Source organism: Protopterus annectens, chromosome 13.part0 (genome assembly GCF_019279795.1).
Source record: "Protopterus annectens isolate FY-2018-M chromosome 13.part0, PAN1.0, whole genome shotgun sequence".
In the NCBI taxonomy this organism is placed as follows: Eukaryota; Metazoa; Chordata; order Ceratodontiformes; family Protopteridae; genus Protopterus; species Protopterus annectens.
Window position 1 is genome coordinate 110,796,184 of NC_056747.1, and position 22,657 is coordinate 110,818,840.

General features: G+C 40.8%; 1 protein-coding gene across 1 annotated transcript in view; it reads left to right on the forward strand.

Annotated features, from left to right (window-relative positions):
* The window catches only part of LOC122787839 (dedicator of cytokinesis protein 7-like), a 4,057,077-nt gene that overhangs the window by 3,537,563 nt on the left and 496,857 nt on the right, over positions 1-22,657 (forward strand). Inside the window, exon 37 of the mRNA XM_044054755.1 lies at positions 1,811-1,972. Coding sequence (XP_043910690.1) covers positions 1,811-1,972 — 162 coding nt within the window. The remainder of the gene's footprint in view (positions 1-1,810; positions 1,973-22,657) is intronic.

A 22,657-nucleotide genomic window follows, 5' to 3' on the forward strand; every position in this document is an offset into this window, starting at 1 on the left:
CCTTCTACATTGCCCACCTGATCATGAAGGATTCACATCCAGATCTAGTGAGGTCATTGTTCCCTGTACTCTTCACTTATCAGACCAATGATCGAGTACAATGCCCCATTCGGGATGTATCTCACCCGACATCTGCAGCAATTGGAGAGACCCCAAAAGTTCCTCACCAAAAGGATAAAGGACTCCAAAATCTGTCATATGCTGCCAGATTGAAGAAACTCCAGCTCTATTCAGTCGCATACCGTCTGCTCAGAGGTGACATGTGCCTGACATACAAGGCCATGTCCAACCCGAATTAATGGACATGCTCCACCTCAAAAATCCAAATCCACCAAAACCACTAGAGCAAGCGACTTAAACCTTAGCACGGATATAAATAGGACATGCTGGAGGGATAGATTTATCACTCAGAGACTCCCTATGCTGTAGAATAAAATCCCGGTCCATGTGAGGCAGAGCACCTCGCTGACTCTGTTCAAGAGAAATCTAGACCTGTGGATGGGAGATCGTAGGTTTACCCCGGGAATCATCTCTGGGTCACTGCTGGACAGAGGCACAACAAACTAATGGGCACAGTATTTTTTCATATAAGGGGTGGCGTAAGCCACAATAATTTGGGCTAGGCTTATAAATGCCTTAGGGCAGATAGCCTAGTATAAACCTATGAACCTATGAACCTATGAACTAAGAAAGAATTGTTTGAAATTTGTAGTACACTTTATTAATGGCGCACAGTATTTTATCTGCATTCTTCAAATTATTTTAATGAATTCCGCATTCTAAGAGTAGTTGTTTGCATATCTGTAGTTGGTTTAAGATTTTAATATACAGGGTTTCTACATAGTATTGCAATCAAGAAGCAATATATACCATTTTTAATTGGGATCTGTGCCATGGAACTGTAGACTAAATCATCAAATCCCACATATACAAATAAAACCAAACAAAACACATTCAGGTAAAATCTGAAATAAATAACAGAAATGATATATATATATATATATATATATATAGAGAGAGAGAGAGAGAGAGACCTCCATAGCTGTACAACTGTGAGAAAGTCAACAAGTCTTCAGACTTCCAATTTGCTGTTAGCTCACTTAATTGTCATATTAAAGTACAAAATCCCCACTTTAACACAAAAGTGCTTCTCACCTTACAGCGTTTGAAACCCAGACTTCAGTCCATAAGGATTTGATAGTTATGGCATAAAAACTAAGTGTGTATTTAGAAGTATCTTTCAGTTATCTTCAGCATGTAGCCCTAGAATGAGCCTCAGGACCTTGATATGTTGCACATATTAATACAACACATTTTTGAATGTGTATTTAATTGGATATAACATCTTCAGTCCACAGTCACAATAAAATGCTGCTGAATATTTTTGAATGTTAAAAAATGTGTATTTTATACATCTTATTGCAAGTATTTTAGGCATTTTCTTTGCTTCCATTTACAGTTCATACACGTGTGTGGTTAACACATGAGTTTCTGTTAAGACATTAATCAACAGATGCTCAATACACATTTAAACAGAAAGTATTTAGGAAATGTGCTTCTTATTGCTGTGTTTATAATGCTTATACATGAATTTTGTTTTCTATACATTATTTGCTAATAAAGTATGCAGTCTTCTAGGGGGTTTATTTTACAGGAGCAGAGTTAAAAAATTACCAACAGTCAGCAACTTTCTGCTCATGACTTTAAAATATGAGAACAGGGATGCTGCGTTATTACTGGATTAAGAGAAAAATCCAGAGTATAAATGTTTAGACCTGAAGAATAGTTTTGCTTTTGCTTTCTTTCGTAGCATTTCCCAAAAGTGAAGTTACACATCACAGTGGCCCTCGCTAACATTGTAGCTAACACCTCAAATTCGGATGAAGATGAATCCCTTCTGCAAACCCTTCACCGCCTGCAAAACCTAAGTGAAAATGATGCAGAAATGAAAGACACGGATTTTCCTTTGCAGGTAAAGATGCAGCATATCTGTACACAGTAATTTGAAGGGACATTATCAGATTTTCACTGAATTTCTTACATTACCTTTTGAAGATTTTGCAGCACCATTTTACTAGTGAATGTATGCATAATGTACTATGATTTACAATGGGCAAGTGAATAATACATGACTATACCTCCCTCATCTCCTCTTGTTTGAAGATGACAAATCACCATGACATCTGCAGTTCCATGAGCATTAAAATGTGCATCAGTGAATGAGTTTGGCAGATGTTCAGAACCAGGAGTTGTATAAATCTTCAGATGTAAAATGATGAGTTTTGTACTTCCAAGGGAAAAAAAGTGGATTTAAACTGTCAAGCTGCTTTGTTATTTTTGTATTGCGTGTTTAGGGAGTGAAAATGGTAAATGTTTTATTTTCTTTGACATATGGTTAATTTGCAGTCAGGAGTTGTAATTGTTCTAATGTTTGACTTGTCATGGTACATGAGGTTTACTTATTGTCTGAAGACGTTTAACTTTTTTTATTTTTTTTAATTTCCTACTATTTTAAGCTACACTCTGTGTGTTGTAGGATTGTGTTCAGTAGGGTTTTATTCTGTGTCCTTGTCAACCTAATGCAAGTGTGCTGAGCTAAAAAAACTTTTTGTGTTGCTGGACTTAACTCACTAGTTCTCACGTCATTACCTCTCATCATATGTTGGTCTCTCATTAGATGTATGCATACACTGTCCATTGCAATCTCTTATAAAACAGCTATCCAACTGATAAGAGAATAGATATGTTCAGATCCCACTTTTAAATTAATATAAAAACACGATCATTTTCTTTGTTGTGTAGTAATAACTTCAACTTAACACTTGAATTAAAGATGCAAAAGGTGCTTTAATTAGTTTTTTGGCATATAGATTCATAGGTAGGTAGGTTCATAGGTAGGTACTAGGCTATCGGCCCTGGGACCTATATAAGCCCAGCCAAAAAGGTACCCTGGCTTTTGCCACCCAAGAAAATTATTTTTCTGTGCCACTGTCGAGCAGAGCCACAGAGGTGATCCCCGGGGTGAATTTCCTATTTCTCATCCAATCATCAAGATTTTTCTTGAAGAGTGCTAATGAGGAGCTTTGTTTGATATACATAGGTAGTTTATTCCAGAGTATAGGAAGTCTCTGGGACAGGAATCTATTCCTCCGGCATGGTGCTATACACTGTTGCTTGAATACTAAATTAACAGCATAATAGTTAGAATTAGTTACTAATTGATTTATACAGCAATTGCATCAGAGTTATCTTGTCTGCCTGGTGATACATGACTTCTTTCAAAACACAAGTACTTGAAATTGGAGATATTTGAGCACACTATTTCAGAAATGCTGTATTCAAAGTCATCAAAGACATATATTTGATTTTTATGAAAACAATGGGTATTTGCTTTTTTCAAGTAGCACAGTTGGGTGTACAATGTACAAGAAAGAAAAAATTTGGAGTGAGTTGGATGAAGTGGTGATGACTGTACCCAAGGGTGAGAGAGTGATGTTTGGAGTAGATTTCAATGGGCATGTTGGTGAAAGGAACAGAGGGGACGAGGAAATGATGGGTAGGTATGGTGATAAACAAAGGAATGCAGAAGGTCAGATGGTAGTGGATTGTGTGAAAAGGATGGACATGGCTGTGGTGAATATGTATTATAACAAGAGGGAGGAGCATAGGGTGACATACAAGAGTGGATGAAGATGCACACAGGTGGATTATATCTTATGTAAGAGGGACATTTTGAAGGAGATTGGAGACTAAAGTGGTGACCGGGGAAAGTGTAGTTAGGCAGCATAGGATGGTGGTTTGTAGGATGACGTTGGTGATCAAGAAGAGGAGGAGGAGTGTGAGGGCTGCACCAAGGATCAAATGGTGGAAATTGAAAAAGGGTAATTGTGAAGTGGAGTTCAGGGAAGAGTTAAGACAGGCACTGGGTGGCAGTAAAGAGTTGCCAAATAGCTGGGTAACTACAGCAGAGCTAGTAAGGGAGACAGCTAGAAAGGTGCTTGGTATGACATCTGGACAGAGGAAGGACGACAAGGAGACATGGTGGTGGAATGAGGAAGTACAGGACAGTATACAGAGAAAGAGGTTGGCGAAGAAGAAATGGGATTGTCAGAGAGATGAAGAAAGTAGACAGGAGTATAAGGAGATGAGGTGTATGGGAAAGAGAGAGGTGGCAAAGGCTAAGGATAAGGCATATGAAGAGTTGTATGAAAGGTTGGACACTAAGGACGGAGAAAAGGACCTGTACCGATTGGCTAGACAGAGGGACCGAGCTAGAAAAGATGTGCAGCAGGTAAAGGTGATAAAGGATAATGAGGGAAACATACTTACAAGCGAGGAGAGTGTGTTGAGGAGCTGGAAAGAGTACTTTGAGGGGTTGATGAATGATGAGAATGAGAGGGAGAGAAGGTTGGATGATGTAGGGACAGTGAATCATGAAGTGCAGTGGATTAGCAAGGAGGAAATAAGGATAGCTATGAAGATGATGAAGAATGGAAAGGCTGTTGGTCCAGATGACATACCTGTGGAAGCATGGAAGTGTTTAGGTGAAATGGCAGTGGAGTTTTTATCCAGATTGTTTAATGAAATTTTAGAAAGTGAGAGGATGCCTGAGGAATGGAGAAAAAGTGTTTTGGTACCGATTTTTAAGAATAAGGGTGATGTGCAGAGCTGTAGTAACTACAGAGGGATTAAATTGATCAGTCACAGCATAAAGTTATGGGAAAGAGTAGTGGAAGCTAGGTTAAGAAGGGACGTGATGATTAGTGATCAGCAGTATGGTTTCATGCTGGGAAAGAGCACTACAGATGCAATGTTTACGCTGAGAGTGTTGATGGAGAAGTACAGAGAAGGTCAGAAGGAGTTGCATAGTGGTTTTGCAGACTTAGAGAAAGCATATGACAGGGTGCCTAGAAAGGAGTTGTGGTATTGTATGAGGAAGGTCGGGAGTGTCAGAGAAGTATGTAAGAGTGATACAGGATGTGTACGAGGGTAGTGTGACAGCGGTGAGGTCTGAGGTGGGAGTGACAGATGCGTTTAAGGTGGAGGTGGGATTACATCAAGGATCAGCTCTGAGCCCTTTCTTATTTGCAATGGTGATGGAAAGGTTGACAGACAAGATCAGACAGGAATCCCTGTAGACTATGATGTTTGCAGATGACATTGTGATCTGTAGTGAGAGTAGGGAACAGGTGGATGAGACCCTGGAGAGATGGAGATATGCTCTAGAGAGAAGAGGAATGAAGGTCAGCAGGACTAAGACAGAATATATGTGTGTGAATGAGAGAGAGGATAGAGGAAGGGAGAGGATGCTAGGAGTAGAGATGGCAAAGGGGGATGAGTTTAAATACTTGGGATCAGTAGTTCCGAGTAATGGTGAGTATGGAAGAGAGGTGAAGAAGAGAGTACAGGCAGGAAGGAGTGGATGGAGAAGAGTGTCAGGAGTGATTTGTGACAGACGAGTACCAGTAAGAGTGAAAGGGAAGGTCTACAAGAGGGTAGTGAGACCAGCTATGTTATATGGGTTGGAGACAGTGGCATTGACAAAAAGGCAGGGGTTAGAGTTGGATGTGGCAGAGTTAAAGATGTTAAGATTTGCACTGGGCGTGACGAGGGTAGACAGGATTAGGAACAAGTATATTAGAGGGTCAGCCCGGGTTGGAAGGTTTGGAGACAAAGCCAGAGAGGCAAGATTACGTTGGTTTAGACATATGCTGAGGAGGGATGCAGAGTATGTTGGGAAAAGGATGCTAAGGATGGAGCTGCCAGGTAAAAGGAAAAGAGGACGGCCTAAGGTAAGGATTATGGATGTGGTGAGAGAGGACATGCAGGTGGTTGGTGTGACAGAGCAAGATGCAGAGGACAGGAAGAAATGGAAACAGATGATCCGCTGTGGCGACCCCTAACGGGAACCGCCAAAAGAAGAAGATGATGATGAGCAGTGACTTTAGAGGTGATTATAATATGTTACATGGGGTTTGGGGAAAGCAGTGTGGGTAGAAAGGCTTGCTCCTTCTACATATTAACACATTACTTTCAGACAAGAGTCTATCTCCAGTTTTCTGATCAGTATTCTGAGCATTTGCTCTAAATTCTTCGCAATTTCTTAGCAGTCTTCCATACATGTTACATAAATTCAGCTTTGTTTCTTCATAAGTAAGTCATTGTAACTTAATTTGGTCAGTGCTGGCAATGGGACATTAGTGCCAGTGTGTGCTCACCCTGTTACCATACATAAATAATCTAGTAAATAATGACAGTGAAGAGCGCTACCTCTAGGAAGTGCAGCCATTCTTTGGATGTGATTGGAGGTTGATGAGACAGGTATTATTTTATTCTGAAGTACCTGTTTTATCCAGTTTAGGTCACATTGTGGGTACAATGGTGAGCACAGAGGTGTTGTCCTAACTATTGAGAGTAAACTCATTCAAAGTTTAACTGATCAAATGGGCCTCCTTCAAAAAAGTGGCACACTCAGAACTTTTATATGGTATCTCAACCATCCACTGGGGGTTCACCCTCAGTTTCTCCCTTATTAATTAAAGCCTCATTTTGGGGTTGCACCACATTTGGGGAAGGGGAGTAACTCAGTCAGTCAGACATTTGATGAGTATGCTTTCCAAAAAAAAAGACTGCTCCTGTAGCATGTTTAAAGTGGAATATATGGGTAGCTGCATAAATGGTGTAGATTTCATGTTTTAAAATCAGTGATACCACTGATTTATGTATATCATGCAGCAGAATACAGACCTCATTGTATGATGGTATTACTTGTACCTAGTTATTGTATAACTGCTGTTGTGTCAGTAGTTCTGCACTGTGTCATTTTTGAGTAAATGGAGATTCGTGTCATGCAGTAACCAACCATGTCTGTAATGACTGAAATGTTACTCCTGTGGTGCTGTTTGTTAAAGCCTGAATTGCATTTCAGTTCTAAGTTGCTGTAAAACAAGTTTTCAGGTCTGTGAGTATTCTGTGCACAGCTTAACTTTTTGGAATTATGGTATGGTGGTACCACTGCCTTATGAAGTTCCAAATTGCCCTTCAATTACATTTAGCCCGACAAAAATGAAATTGGTCACTGTCAAAAAGTTGATGTCCATGATGTGCTGCAGAATATTTTCCCTTGAAGGAATGGAACCACAAATAAAGACCCACAGAAAGATCCAAACAGTACCAACTTTCCAAAAAACAAAGAACACCTCTGAGCCAGTTCAGTGGCACCGAGAGTTGGAGCACTCACCCCTGAATATGACACTGATGAACCAGTTTAAGTTGCCCAAGGACTGAAGGAGATGGGAAGGGCAATGAGAAGAAAGATCAGAAGCTGTATTTGTGCTTCTACCTGAGACAGGTGCATAGGATACATGTTTGGGAAGAACTGATACTGTCAGTGAATCATTGGAAGCACCTGCTTACAAAAGGGGGCACAGCTGATTGAGGAGGACACATCATCAGGGTAATTGAGTGCCTTCTTTGCTCCATGCCCATCACTTTCGTGTTCCTGTGTCAGACAGACGAAAGGAAAACTCTGCTGAGTAAGGTTTTGACTGGCCATTGTGTGAAAGGGCAGAAACATAAGTCTGTATAGGACCACATGGCGCAGGCAGGCATGGGTAAAAAAAAATACAAAAAACAAGAATACCAGCTGAGGATTATTGCTAAGGAAGGCTGTCTACAACCATCCTCCACTTAATTGTCTAGCTCTTGCTCTGAGACCATGCCAATGTCAGAAAAATACTGTAATTATTCCTTTAGCAAAATATACCATCAGTTTGGATAGTTTACCTTTTAGCCTAATTTCTGGTGATGTATGGATTTCATCCATGTGACAGTCAGTGCAGGGGAAGATTCTACAATATCATCATATGAGAGCAGGTCTTTAGCAATCTGGCCATCTACTCAGAACATCTTCATAGATATGTTGTGGTCTTGCTTTACCAACAGCTTATTCATTTTCTAGCCATATTACACCACAGACAGTAAAAACAATGTGCTGATAGTTACCTGTGTCCTGTAGTTCCGTGCTTATAGCACAGGCAGTAAAAACAATGTGCTGATAGTTACCTGTGTCCTGTACTTCCAGACTTATAGCACAGACAGTAAAAACAATGTGCTGATAGTTACCTGTACCCTGTAGTTCTGGGCATATAGCACAGACAGTAAAAACAATGCACTGATAGTTACCTTTGTCCTGTAGTTCTGGGGTTATAGCACAGACAGTAAAAGCAATGTCCTGATAGTTACCTGTGCCTTGTAGTTCTGGACTTATAGCACAGACAGTAAAAACAATGTGCTGATAGTTACCTGTGTCCTGTAGTTCCGTGCTTATAGCACAGGCAGTAAAAACAATGTGCTGATAGTTACCTGTGTCCTGTAGTTCCGTGCTTATAGCACAGGCAGTAAAAACAATGTGCTGATAGTTACCTGTGTCCTGTAGTTCCGTGCTTATAGCACAGGCAGTAAAAACAATGTGCTGATAGTTCCAGTGTCTTGTACTTCCAGACTTATAGCACAGACAGTAAAAACAATGTGCTGATAGTTACCTTTGTCCTGTAGTTCTGCCCTTATAGCACAGACAATAAAAACAATGTGCTGATAGTTACCTGTACCCTGTAGTTCCAGGCTTATAGCACAGACAGTAAAAACAATGTGCTGATAATTACAAGTGTCCTGTAGTTTTGAGCTTATAGCACAGACAGTAAAAACAATGTGCTGTTAGCTACCTGTGCCCTGAAGTTCCGGGCATATAGCACAGACAATAAAAGCAATGCACTGATAGTTACCTGTGTCCTGTAGTTCCGGGCTAATAGAAAAGACAGTAAAAACAATGTGCTCATAGTTATCTCTGTCCTGTAGTTCTGGGGTTATAGCACAGACAGTAAAAACAGGGTGCTGATAGTTACCTGTGCCCTGTAGTTTTAGTCTTATAGCACAGACAGTAAAACAATGTCCTGATAGTTACCTGTGTTCTGTAGTTCTGGGCTTATAGCACAGACCGTAAAAACAATGTGCTGACAGTTACCTGTGTCCTGTAGTTCCATGCTTATAGAACAGGCAGTAAAAACAATGTGCTGATAGTTACCTGTGTCCTGTAGTTCCGTGCTTATAGCACAGGCAGTAAAAACAATGTGCTGATAGTTACCTGTGTCCTGTAGTTCCGTGCTTATAGCACAGGCAGTAAAAACAATGTGCTGATAGTTCCTGTGTCTTGTACTTCCAGACTTATAGCACAGACAGTAAAAACAATGTGCTGATAGTTACCTTTGTCCTGTAGTTCTGCCCTTATAGCACAGACAGTAAAACCAATGTGCTGATAGTTACCTGTGTACTGTAGTGCCGTGCTTATGGCACAGGCAGGAAAAACAAGCACGGGCAGTAAAAAAATGTGCTGATAGTTACCTGTATCCTGTAGATCCATGCTTATAGCACAGGCAGTAAAAACAATGTGCTGATAGTTACCTGTGTCCTGTAGTTCTTGGGTTATAGCACAGACAGTAAAAACAGGGTGCTGATAGTTACCTGTGTCCTATAGATCAGGGCTTATAGCACAGGCAGTAAAATGCTGATAGTTACCTGTACCCTGTAGTTCCAGGCATATAGCACAGACAGTAAAAACAATGCGCTGATAGTTACCTGTGTCCTGTAGTTCTGGGGTTATAGCACAGACAGTAAAAACAGGGTGCTGATAGCTACCTGTGCCCTGTAGTTCTAGTCTTATAGTACAGACAGTAAAAACAATGTCCTGATAGTTACCTGTGCCCTGTAGTTCTGGGCTTATAGCACAGACAGTAAAAACAATGTGCTAATAGTTACCTGTGTCCTATAGATCAGGGCTTATAGCACAGGCGGTAAAAACAATGTGCTGACAGTTACCTGTGTCCTATAGTTCCTGGCGTCTAGCACAGGGGTAAAAAACAATGTGCTGATAGCTACGTGTGTTTGTAGTTCTAGGATTATAGCACAGACAGTAAAAGCAATGTGCTGATAGTTACCTGTGTCCTGTAGTTCCGTGTTTATAGCACAGACAGTAAAAACAATGCACTGATAGTTACCTGTGTCCTGTAGTTCCAGGCTTATAACACAGACAGTAAATACAATCCACTGATAGTTGCCTGTGCACTATAGTTCTGTGCTTATAGCACAGGCAGTAAAAACAATGTGCTGATAGTTACCTGTGTCCTGTACTTCCGGGCTTATAGCACAGACAGAAAAAATAATGTGCTGATAGTTACCTGTGTCTTGTATTTCCAGGCTTGTGGCACACAGTAAAACCAATGTGCTGATAGATACCTGTGTCCTGTAAACAATGTGCTGATAGTTACCTGTGTCCTGTAGTTCTGGGCTTATAGCACAGACAGTAAAAACAATGTGCTGATAGTTACCTGTGTGCTGTACTTCTGGGCTTATAGCACAGACAGTAAAAATAATGTGCTGATAGTTACCTGTGTCTTGTATTTCCAGGCTTGTAGCACACAGTAAAAGCAATGTGCTGATAGTTACCTGTGTCCTGTAAACAATGTGCTGATAGTTACCTGTGTCCTTTAGTTCCAGGCTTATAGCACAGGCAGTGAAAACAATATGCTGATAGTTACCTTGTCCTTTAGTTCTGAGCTTATAGCACAGGCAGTAAAAACAATGTGCCAATAGTTACGTAGTTCCAGGTTTATAGCACAGACAGTAAAAACAATGTTCTGATAGTTACCTCTGCCCTGTAGTTCCGGGCTTATAGCACAGACAGTAAAAACAATGTGCTGATAGTTACCTGTGTCCTGTAGTTCCATGCTTATAGCACAGGCAGTAAAAACAATGTGCTGATAGTTACCTGTACCCTGTACTTCCAGACTTATAGCACTGACAGTAAAAACAATGTGCTGATAGTTACCTGTACCCTGTAGTTCCGGGCATATAGCACAGACAGTATAAAGAATGCGCTGATAGTTACCTGTGTCCTGTAGTTCTGGGGTTATAGCACAGTCAGTAAAAACAGGGTGCTGATAGTTACCTGTGCCCTGTAGTTCTAGTCTTATAGTACAGACAGTAAAAACAATGTCCTGATAATTACCTGTGTCCTGTAGTTTAGGGCGTATAGCACAGACAGTAACAACAGTGTGCTGATAGTTACCTGTGTCTTGTAGTTCGGGCTTATAGCACAGACACTAAAAACAATGTGCTTATAGTTACCTATGTCCTGTAGTTCCGGGCTTATAGCACAGACAGTAAAAAAAATGCACTGATAGTTTCCTGTGTCATGTAGTTCTGGGCTTATAGCATAGGCAGTAAAAACAATGTGCTGATAGTTACCTCTGTCCTGTAGTTCCGGGCTTATAGCACAGACAGTAAAAACAATGCACTGATAGTTACCTGTGTCATGTAGTTCCGTGCTTATAGCACAGGCAGTAAAAACAATGTGCTGATAGTTACTTCTGTCCTGTAGTTCCATGCTTATAGCACAGGCAGTAAAAACAATGTGCTGATAGTTACCTGTACCCTGTACTTCCAGACTTATAGCACAGACAGTAAAAACAATGTGCTGAGAGTTACCTGTACCCTGTAGTTCCAGGCATATAGCACAGACAGTAAAAACAATGCGCTGATGGTTACCTGTGTCCTGTAGTTCCGGGCTAATAGAAAAGACAGTAGAAACAATGCGCTGATGGTTACCTGTGTCCTGTAGTTCCGGGCTTATAGCACAGACAGTAAAAACAATGTGCTGATAGTTACCTGTGTCCTGTAGTTCCATGCTTATAGCACAGGCAGTAAAAACAATGTGCTGATAGTTACCTGTGTCATGTAGTTCCGTGCTTATAGCACAGGCAGTAAAAACAATGTGCTGATAGTTACCTGTACCCTGTACTTCCAGATTTATAGCACAGACAGTAAAAACAATGTGCTGAAAGTTACCTGTACTCTGTAGTTCAAGGCATATAGCACAGACAGTAAAAACAATGCGCTGATAGTTACCTGTGTCCTGTAGTTCCGGGCTAATAGAAAAGACAGTAAAAACAATGTGCTGATAGTTACCTGTGTCCTGTAGTTCTGGGCTTATAGCACAGACAGTAAAAACAATGTGCTGATAGTTACCTGTGTGCTGTACTTCTGGGCTTATAGCACAGACAGTAAAAATAATGTGCTGATAGTTACCTGTGTCTTGTATTTCCAGGCTTGTAGCACACAGTAAAAGCAATGTGCTGATAGTTACCTGTGTCCTGTAAACAATGTGCTGATAGTTACCTGTGTCCTTTAGTTCCAGGCTTATAGCACAGGCAGTGAAAACAATATGCTGATAGTTACCTTGTCCTTTAGTTCTGAGCTTATAGCACAGGCAGTAAAAACAATGTGCCAATAGTTACGTAGTTCCAGGTTTATAGCACAGACAGTAAAAACAATGTTCTGATAGTTACCTCTGCCCTGTAGTTCCGGGCTTATAGCACAGACAGTAAAAACAATGTGCTGATAGTTACCTGTGTCCTGTAGTTCCATGCTTATAGCACAGGCAGTAAAAACAATGTGCTGATAGTTACCTGTACCCTGTACTTCCAGACTTATAGCACTGACAGTAAAAACAATGTGCTGATAGTTACCTGTACCCTGTAGTTCCGGGCATATAGCACAGACAGTATAAAGAATGCGCTGATAGTTACCTGTGTCCTGTAGTTCTGGGGTTATAGCACAGTCAGTAAAAACAGGGTGCTGATAGTTACCTGTGCCCTGTAGTTCTAGTCTTATAGTACAGACAGTAAAAACAATGTCCTGATAATTACCTGTGTCCTGTAGTTTAGGGCGTATAGCACAGACAGTAACAACAGTGTGCTGATAGTTACCTGTGTCTTGTAGTTCGGGCTTATAGCACAGACACTAAAAACAATGTGCTTATAGTTACCTATGTCCTGTAGTTCCGGGCTTATAGCACAGACAGTAAAAAAATGCACTGATAGTTTCCTGTGTCATGTAGTTCTGGGCTTATAGCATAGGCAGTAAAAACAATGTGCTGATAGTTACCTCTGTCCTGTAGTTCCGGGCTTATAGCACAGACAGTAAAAACAATGCACTGATAGTTACCTGTGTCATGTAGTTCCGTGCTTATAGCACAGGCAGTAAAAACAATGTGCTGATAGTTACCTGTACCCTGTACTTCCAGACTTATAGCACAGACAGTAAAAACAATGTGCTGAGAGTTACCTGTACCCTGTAGTTCCAGGCATATAGCACAGACAGTAAAAACAATGCGCTGATGGTTACCTGTGTCCTGTAGTTCCGGGCTAATAGAAAAGACAGTAAAAACAATGCGCTGATGGTTACCTGTGTCCTGTAGTTCCGGGCTTATAGCACAGACAGTAAAAACAATGTCCTGATAGTTACCTGTGTCCTGTAGTTCCATGCTTATAGCACAGGCAGTAAAAACAATGTGCTGATAGTTACCTGTGTCCTGTAGTTCCATGCTTATAGCACAGGCAGTAAAAACAATGTGCTGATAGTTACCTGTGTCCTTTAGTTCCGTGCTTATAGCACAGGCAGTAAAAACAATGTGCTGATAGTTACCTGTACCCTGTACTTCCAGACTTATAGCACAGACAGTAAAAACAATGTGCTGAAAGTTACCTGTACTCTGTAGTTCAAGGCATATAGCACAGACAGTAAAAACAATGTGCTGATAGTTACCTGTGTCCTGTAGTTCCGTGCTTATAGCACAGACAATAAAAACAATGTGGTGGTAGTTACCTGTACCCTGTAGTTCCAGGCTTATAGCACAGACAGTAAAAACAATCTGCTGATAATTACCTGTGTCCTGTAGTTCTGAGCTTATAGCACAGACAGTAAATACAATGTGCTATTAGCTACCTGTGCCCTGAAGTTCGGGCATATAGCACAGACAGTAAAACAATGCACTGATAGTTACCTGTGTCCTGTAGTTCTGGGCTAATAGAAAAGACAGTAAAAACAATGTGCTGATAGTTATCTGTGTCCTGTAGTTCTGGGGTTATAGCACAGACAGTAAAAACAGGGTGCTGATAGTTACCTGTGCCCTGTAGTTTTAGTCTTATAGCACATACATTAAAAACAATGTCCTGATAGTTACCTGTGTTCTGTAGTTCTGGGCATATAGCACAGACAGTAAAAACAATGTGCTGATAGTTACCTGTGTCCTATAGATCAGGGCTTATAACACAGGCAGTAAAAACAATGTGCTGACAGTTACCTGTGTCCTGTAGTTCCATGCTTATAGAACAGGCAGTAAAAACAATGTGCTGATAGTTACCTGTGTCCTGTAGTTCCAGGCTTATAGCACAGACAGTAAAAACAATGTGCTGATAGTTACCTGTGTCCTGTACTTCCAGACTTATAGCACAGACAATAAAAACAATGTGGTGGTAGTTACCTGTACCCTGTAGTTCCAGGCTTATAGCACAGACAGTAAAAACAATGTGCTGATAATTACCTGTGTCCTGTAGTTCTGAGCTTATAGCACAGACAGTAAAAACAATGTGTTGTTAGCTACCTGTGCCCTGAAGTTCCAGGCATATAGCACAGACAGTAAAAACAATGCACTGATAGTTACCTGTGTCCTGTAGTTTTGGGCTAATAGAAAAGACAGTAAAAACAATGTGCTGCTAGTTATCTGTGTCCTGTAGTTCTGGGGTTATAGCACATACAGTAAAAACAGGGTGCTGATAGTTACCTGTGCCCTGTAGTTTTAGTCTTATAGCACAGACATTAAAAACAATGTCCTGATAGTTACCTGTGTTCTGTAGTTCTGGGCTTATAGCACAGACAGTAAAAACAATGTGCTGATAGTTACCTGTGTCCTATAGATCAGGGCTTATAGCACAGGCAGTAAAAACAATGTGCTGATAGTTACCTGTATCCTGTAGTTCCATGCTTATAGCACAGGCAGTAAAAACAATGTGCTGATAGTTACCTGTGTCCTGTAGTTCCGTGCTTATAGCACAGTCAGTAAAAACAATGTGCTGATAGTTACCTGTGTCCTGTAGTTCCGTGCTTATAGCACAGGCAGTAAAAACAATGTGCTGATAGTTACCTGTATCCTGTAGTTCCATGCTTATAGCACAGGCAGTAAAAACAATGTGCTGATAGTTACCTGTGTCCTGTACTTCCAGACTTATAGCACAGACAGTAAAAACAATGTGCTGATAGTTACCTGTACCCTGTAGTTCCGGGCATATAGCACAGACAGTAAAAACAATGCACTGATAGTTACCTTTGTCCTGTAGTTCTGGGGTTATAGCACAGACAGTAAAAGCAATGTCCTGATAGTTACCTGTGCCTTGTAGTTCTGGACCTATAGCACAGACAGTAAAAACAATATGCTGATAGTTACCTGTGTTCTATAGATCAGGGCTTATAGCACAGGCAGTAAAAACAATGTGCTGACAGTTACCTGTGTCCTGTAGGTCCGTGCTTATAGAACAGGCAGTAAAAACAATGTGCTGATAGTTACCTGTGTCCTATAGTTCCTAGCGTCTAGCACAGGCGTAAAAAACAATGTGTTGATAGCTACCTGTGTTTTTAGTTCTAGGATTATAGCAGACAGTAAAAGCAATGTGCTGATAGTTACCTGTGTCCTGTAGTTCCGGGTTTATAGCACAGACAGTAAAAACAATGCACTGATAGTTACCTGTACCCTGTACTTCCAGACTTATAGCACAGACAGTAAAAACAATGTGCTGATAGTTACCTGTATCCTGTAGTTCCGGGCATATAGCACAGACAGTAAAAACAATGCACTGATAGTTACCTGTGTCCTGTAGTTCTGGGGTTGTAGCACAGTCAGTAAAAACAGGGTGCTGATAGTTACCTGTGCCCTGTAGTTCTAGTCTTATAGTACAGACAGTAAAAACAATGTCCTGATAATTACCTGTGTCCTGTAGTTTAGGGCGTATAGCACAGACAGTAACAACAGTGTGCTGACAGTTACCTGTGTCTTGTAGTTCGGGCTTATAGCACAGACACTAAAAACAATGTGCTTATAGTTACCTATGTCCTGTAGGTCCGGGCTTATAGCACAGACAGTAAAAAAATGCACTGATAGTTTCCTGTGTCATGTAGTTCTGGGCTTATAGCATAGGCAGTAAAAACAATGTGCTGATAGTTACCTCTGTCCTGTAGTTCCGGGCTTATAGCACAGACAGTAAAAACAATGCACTGATAGTTACCTGTGTCATGTAGTTCCGTGCTTATAGCACAGGCAGTAAAAACAATGTGCTGATAGTTACCTGTACCCTGTACTTCCAGACTTATAGCACAGACAGTAAAAACAATGTGCTGAGAGTTACCTGTACCCTGTAGTTCCAGGCATATAGCACAGACAGTAAAAACAATGCGCTGATGGTTACCTGTGTCCTGTAGTTCCGGGCTAATAGAAAAGACAGTAAAAACAATGCGCTGATGGTTACCTGTGTCCTGTAGTTCCGGGCTTATAGCACAGACAGTAAAAACAATGTCCTGATAGTTACCTGTGTCCTGTAGTTCCATGCTTATAGCACAGGCAGTAAAAACAATGTGCTGATAGTTACCTGTGTCCTGTAGTTCCATGCTTATAGCACAGGCAGTAAAAACAATGTGCTGATAGTTACCTGTGTCCTTTAGTTCCGTGCTTATAGCACAGGCAGTAAAAACAATGTGCTGATAGTTACCTGTACCCTGTACTTCCAGACTTATAGCACAGACAGTAAAAACAATGTGCTGAAAGTTACCTGTACTCTGTAGTTCAAGGCATATAGCACAGACAGTAAAAACAATGTGCTGATAGTTACCTGTGTCCTGTAGTTCCGTGCTTATAGCACAGACAATAAAAACAATGTGGTGGTAGTTACCTGTACCCTGTAGTTCCAGGCTTATAGCACAGACAGTAAAAACAATCTGCTGATAATTACCTGTGTCCTGTAGTTCTGAGCTTATAGCACAGACAGTAAATACAATGTGCTATTAGCTACCTGTGCCCTGAAGTTCCGGGCATATAGCACAGACAGTAAAAACAATGCACTGATAGTTACCTGTGTCCTGTAGTTCTGGGCTAATAGAAAAGACAGTAAAAACAATGTGCTGATAGTTATCTGTGTCCTGTAGTTCTGGGGTTATAGCACAGACAGTAAAAACAGGGTGCTGATAGTTACCTGTGCCCTGTAGTTTTAGTCTTATAGCACATACATTAAAAACAATGTCCTGATAGTTACCTGTGTTCTGTAGTTCTGGGCATATAGCACAGACAGTAAAAACAATGTGCTGATAGTTACCTGTGTCCTATAGATCAGGGCTTATAACACAGGCAGTAAAAACAATGTGCTGATAGTTACCTGTGTCCTGTAGTTCCAGGCTTATAGCACAGACAGTAAAAACAATGTGCTGATAGTTACCTGTGTCCTGTACTTCCAGACTTATAGCACAGACAATAAAAACAATGTGGTGGTAGTTACCTGTACCCTGTAGTTCCAGGCTTATAGCACAGACAGTAAAAACAATGTGCTGATAATTACCTGTGTCCTGTAGTTCTGAGCTTATAGCACAGACAGTAAAAACAATGTGTTGTTAGCTACCTGTGCCCTGAAGTTCCAGGCATATAGCACAGACAGTAAAAACAATGCACTGATAGTTACCTGTGTCCTGTAGTTCTGGGCTAATAGAAAAGACAGTAAAAACAATGTGCTGCTAGTTATCTGTGTCCTGTAGTTCTGGGGTTATAGCACATACAGTAAAAACAGGGTGCTGATAGTTACCTGTGCCCTGTAGTTTTAGTCTTATAGCACAGACATTAAAAACAATGTCCTGATAGTTACCTGTGTTCTGTAGTTCTGGGCTTATAGCACAGACAGTAAAAACAATGTGCTGATAGTTACCTGTGTCCTATAGATCAGGGCTTATAGCACAGGCAGTAAAAACAATGTGCTGATAGTTACCTGTATCCTGTAGTTCCATGCTTATAGCACAGGCAGTAAAAACAATGTGCTGATAGTTACCTGTGTCCTGTAGTTCCGTGCTTATAGCACAGTCAGTAAAAACAATGTGCTGATAGTTACCTGTGTCCTGTAGTTCCGTGCTTATAGCACAGGCAGTAAAAACAATGTGCTGATAGTTACCTGTATCCTGTAGTTCCATGCTTATAGCACAGGCAGTAAAAACAATGTGCTGATAGTTACCTGTGTCCTGTACTTCCAGACTTATAGCACAGACAGTAAAAACAATGTGCTGATAGTTACCTGTACCCTGTAGTTCCGGGCATATAGCACAGACAGTAAAAACAATGCACTGATAGTTACCTTTGTCCTGTAGTTCTGGGGTTATAGCACAGACAGTAAAAGCAATGTCCTGATAGTTACCTGTGCCTTGTAGTTCTGGACCTATAGCACAGACAGTAAAAACAATATGCTGATAGTTACCTGTGTTCTATAGATCAGGGCTTATAGCACAGGCAGTAAAAACAATGTGCTGACAGTTACCTGTGTCCTGTAGGTCCGTGCTTATAGAACAGGCAGTAAAAACAATGTGCTGATAGTTACCTGTGTCCTATAGTTCCTAGCGTCTAGCACAGGCGTAAAAAACAATGTGTTGATAGCTACCTGTGTTTTTAGTTCTAGGATTATAGCAGACAGTAAAAGCAATGTGCTGATAGTTACCTGTGTCCTGTAGTTCCGGGTTTATAGCACAGACAGTAAAAACAATGCACTGATAGTTACCTGTACCCTGTACTTCCAGACTTATAGCACAGACAGTAAAAACAATGTGCTGATAGTTACCTGTATCCTGTAGTTCCGGGCATATAGCACAGACAGTAAAAACAATGCACTGATAGTTACCTGTGTCCTGTAGTTCTGGGGTTGTAGCACAGTCAGTAAAAACAGGGTGCTGATAGTTACCTGTGCCCTGTAGTTCTAGTCTTATAGTACAGACAGTAAAAACAATGTCCTGATAATTACCTGTGTCCTGTAGTTTAGGGCGTATAGCACAGACAGTAACAACAGTGTGCTGACAGTTACCTGTGTCTTGTAGTTCGGGCTTATAGCACAGACACTAAAAACAATGTGCTTATAGTTACCTATGTCCTGTAGGTCCGGGCTTATAGCACAGACAGTAAAAACAATGCACTGATAGTTTCCTGTGTCATGTAGTTCTGGGCTTATAGCACAGGCAGTAAAAACAATGTGCTGATAGTTACCTCTGTCCTGTAGTTCCGTGCTTATAGCACAGACAGTAAAAACAATGTGCTGATAGTTACCTGTGTCCTGTAGTTCCGTGCTTATAGCACAGACAGTAAAAACGATGTGATGATAGTTACCTGTACCCTGTACCCTGTACTTCCAGACTTATAGCACAGACAGTAAAAACAATGTGCTGAGAGTTACCTGTACCCTGTAGTTCCAGGCATATAGCACAGACAGTAAAAACAATGCGCTGATAGTTACCTGTGTCCTGTAGTTCTGGGCTAATAGAAAAGACAGTAAAAACAATGTGCTGATAGTTACCTGTGTCCTGTAGTTCCGTGCTTATAGCACAGGCAGTAAAAACAATGTGCTGATAGTTACCTGTGTCCTGTAGTTCCATGCTTATAGCACAGGCAGTAAAAACAATGTGCTGATAGTTACCTGTGTCCTTTAGTTCTGTGCTTATAGCACAGGCAGTAAAAACAATGTGCTGATAGTTACCTGTACCCTGTACTTCCAGACTTATAGCACAGACAATAAAAACAATGTGCTGGTAGTTACCTGTACCCTGTAGTTCTGAGCTTATAGCACAGACAGTAAAAACAATGTGCTGATAATTACCTGTGTCCTGTAGTTCTGAGCTTATAGCACAGACAGTAAAAACAATGTGCTGTTAGCTACCTGTGCCCTGAAGTTCCAGGCATATAGCACAGACGGTAAAAACAATGCACTGATAGTTACCTGTGTCCTGTAGTTCTGGGCTAATAGAAAAGACAGTAAAAACAATGTGCTGATAGTTATCTGTGTCCTGTCGTTCTGGGGTTATAGCACAGACAGTAAAAACAGGGTGCTGATAGTTACCTGTGCCCTGTAGTTTTAGTCTTATAGCACAGACATTAAAAACAATGTCCTGATAGTTACCTGTGTTCTGTAGTTCTGAAATTATATCACAGACAGTAAAAACAATGTGCTGATAGTTACCTGTGTCCTATAGATCAGGGCTTATAGCACAGGCAGTAAAAACAATGTGCTGACAGTTACCTGTATCCTGTAGTTCCATGGTTATAGAACAGGCAGTAAAAACAATGTGCTGATAGTTACCTGTGTCCTGTAGTTCCATGCTTATAGCACAGGCAGTAAAAACAATGTGCTGATAGTTACCTGTGTCCTGTAGTTCCGTGCTTATAGCACAGGCAGTAAAAACAATGTGCTGATAGTTACCTGTGTCCTGTACTTCCAGACTTATAGCACAGACAATAAAAACAATGTGGTGGTAGTTACCTGTGTCCTGTAGATCCGTGGTTATAGCACAGGCAGTAAAAACAAGCACGGGCAGTAAAAACAATCTGCTGATAGTTACCTGTATCCTGTAGTTCCATGCTTATAGCACAGGCTGTAAAAACAATGTGCTGATAGTTACCTGTGTACTGTACTTCCAGACTTATAGCACAGACAGTAAAAACAATGTGCTGATAGTTACCTGTACCATGTAGTTCCGGGCATATAGCACAGACAGTAAAAACAATGCGCTGATAGTTACCTTTGTCCTGTAGTTCTGGGGTTATAGCATAGGCAGTAAAAACAATGTGCTGATAGTTACCTCTGTCCTGTAGTTCCGTGCTTATAGCACAGTCAGTAAAAAGAATGTGCTGATAGTTACCTGTGTCCTGTAGTTCCGTGCTTATAGCACAGACAGTAAAAACAATGTGCTGATAGTTACCTGTACCCTGTACTTTCAGACTTATAGCACAGACAGTAAAAACAATGTGCTGAGAGTTACCTGTACCCTGTAGTTCCAGGCATATAGCACAGACAGTAAAAACAATGCGCTGATGGTTACCTGTGTCCTGTAGTTCCGGGCTAATAGAAAAGACAGTAAAAACAATGTGCTGATAGTTACTTGTGTCCTGTAGTTCCGTGCTTATAGCACAGGCAGTAAAAACAATGTGCTGATAGTTACCTGTGTCCTGTAGTTCCATGCTTATAGCACAGGCAGTAAAAACAATGTGCTGATAGTTACCTGTGTCCTGTAGTTCCATGCTTATAGCACAGGCAGTAAAAACAATGTGCTGATAGTTACCTGTGTCCTTTAGTTCCGTGCTTATAGCACAGGCAGTAAAAACAATGTGCTGATAGTTACCTGTACCCTGTACTTCCAGACTTATAGCACAGACAGTAAAAACAAAGTGCTGAGAGTTACCTGTACTCTGTAGTTCAAGGCATATAGCACAGACAGTAAAAACAATGCGCTGATAGTTACCTGTGTCCTGTAGTTCCGTGCTAATAGAAAAGACAGTAAAAACAATGTGCTGATAGTTACTTGTGTCCTGTAGTTCCGTGCTTATAGCACAGACAATAAAAACAATGTGGTGGTAGTTACCTGTACCCTGTAGTTCCAGGCTTATAGCACAGACAGTAAAAACAATCTGCTGATAATTACCTGTGTCCTGTAGTTCTGAGCTTATAGCACAGACAGTAAATACAATGTGCTATTAGCTACCTGTGCCCTGAAGTTCCGGGCCTATAGCACAGACAGTAAAAACAATGCACTGATAGTTACCTGTGTCCTGTAGTTCTGGGCTAATAGAAAAGACAGTAAAAACAATGTGCTGATAGTTATCTCTGTCCTGTAGTTCTGGGGTTATAGCACAGACAGTAAAAACAGGGTGCTGATAGTTATCTGTGCCCTGTAGTTTTAGTCTTATAGGACAGACATTAAAAACAATGTCCTGATAGTTACCTGTGTTCTGTAGTTCTGGGCTTATAGCACAGACAGTAAAAACAATGTGCTGATAGTTACCTGTGTCCTATAGATCAGGGCTTATAGCACAGGCAGTAAAAACAATGTGCTGACAGTTACCTGTGTCCTGTAGTTCCATGCTTATAGAACAGGCAGTAAAAACAATGTGCTGATAGTTACCTGTGTCCTGTAGTTCCAGGCTTATAGCACAGACAGTAAAAACAATGTGCTGATAGTTACCTGTGTCCTGTACTTCCAGACTTATAGCACAGACAATAAAAACAATGTGGTGGTAGTTACCTGTACCCTGTAGTTCCAGGCTTATAGCACAGACAGTAAAAATAATCTGCTGATAATTACCTGTGTCCTGTAGTTCTGAGCTTATAGCACAGACAGTAAAAACAATGTGTTTTTAGCTACCTGTGCCCTGAAGTTCCAGGCATATAGCACAGACAGTAAAAACAATGCACTGATAGTTACCTGTGTCCTGTAGTTCTGGGCTAATAGAAAAGACAGTAAAAACAATGTGCTGATAGTTATCTGTGTCCTGTAGTTCTGGGGTTATAGCACAGACAGTAAAAACAGGGTGCTGATAGTTACCTGTGCCCTGTAGTTTTGGTCTTATAGCACAGACATTAAAAACAATGTCCTGATAGTTACCTGTGTTCTGTAGTTCTGGACTTATAGCACAGGCAGTAAAAACAATGTGCTGATAGTTACCTGTGTCCTGTAGTTCCGTGCTTATAGCACAGGCAGTAAAAAC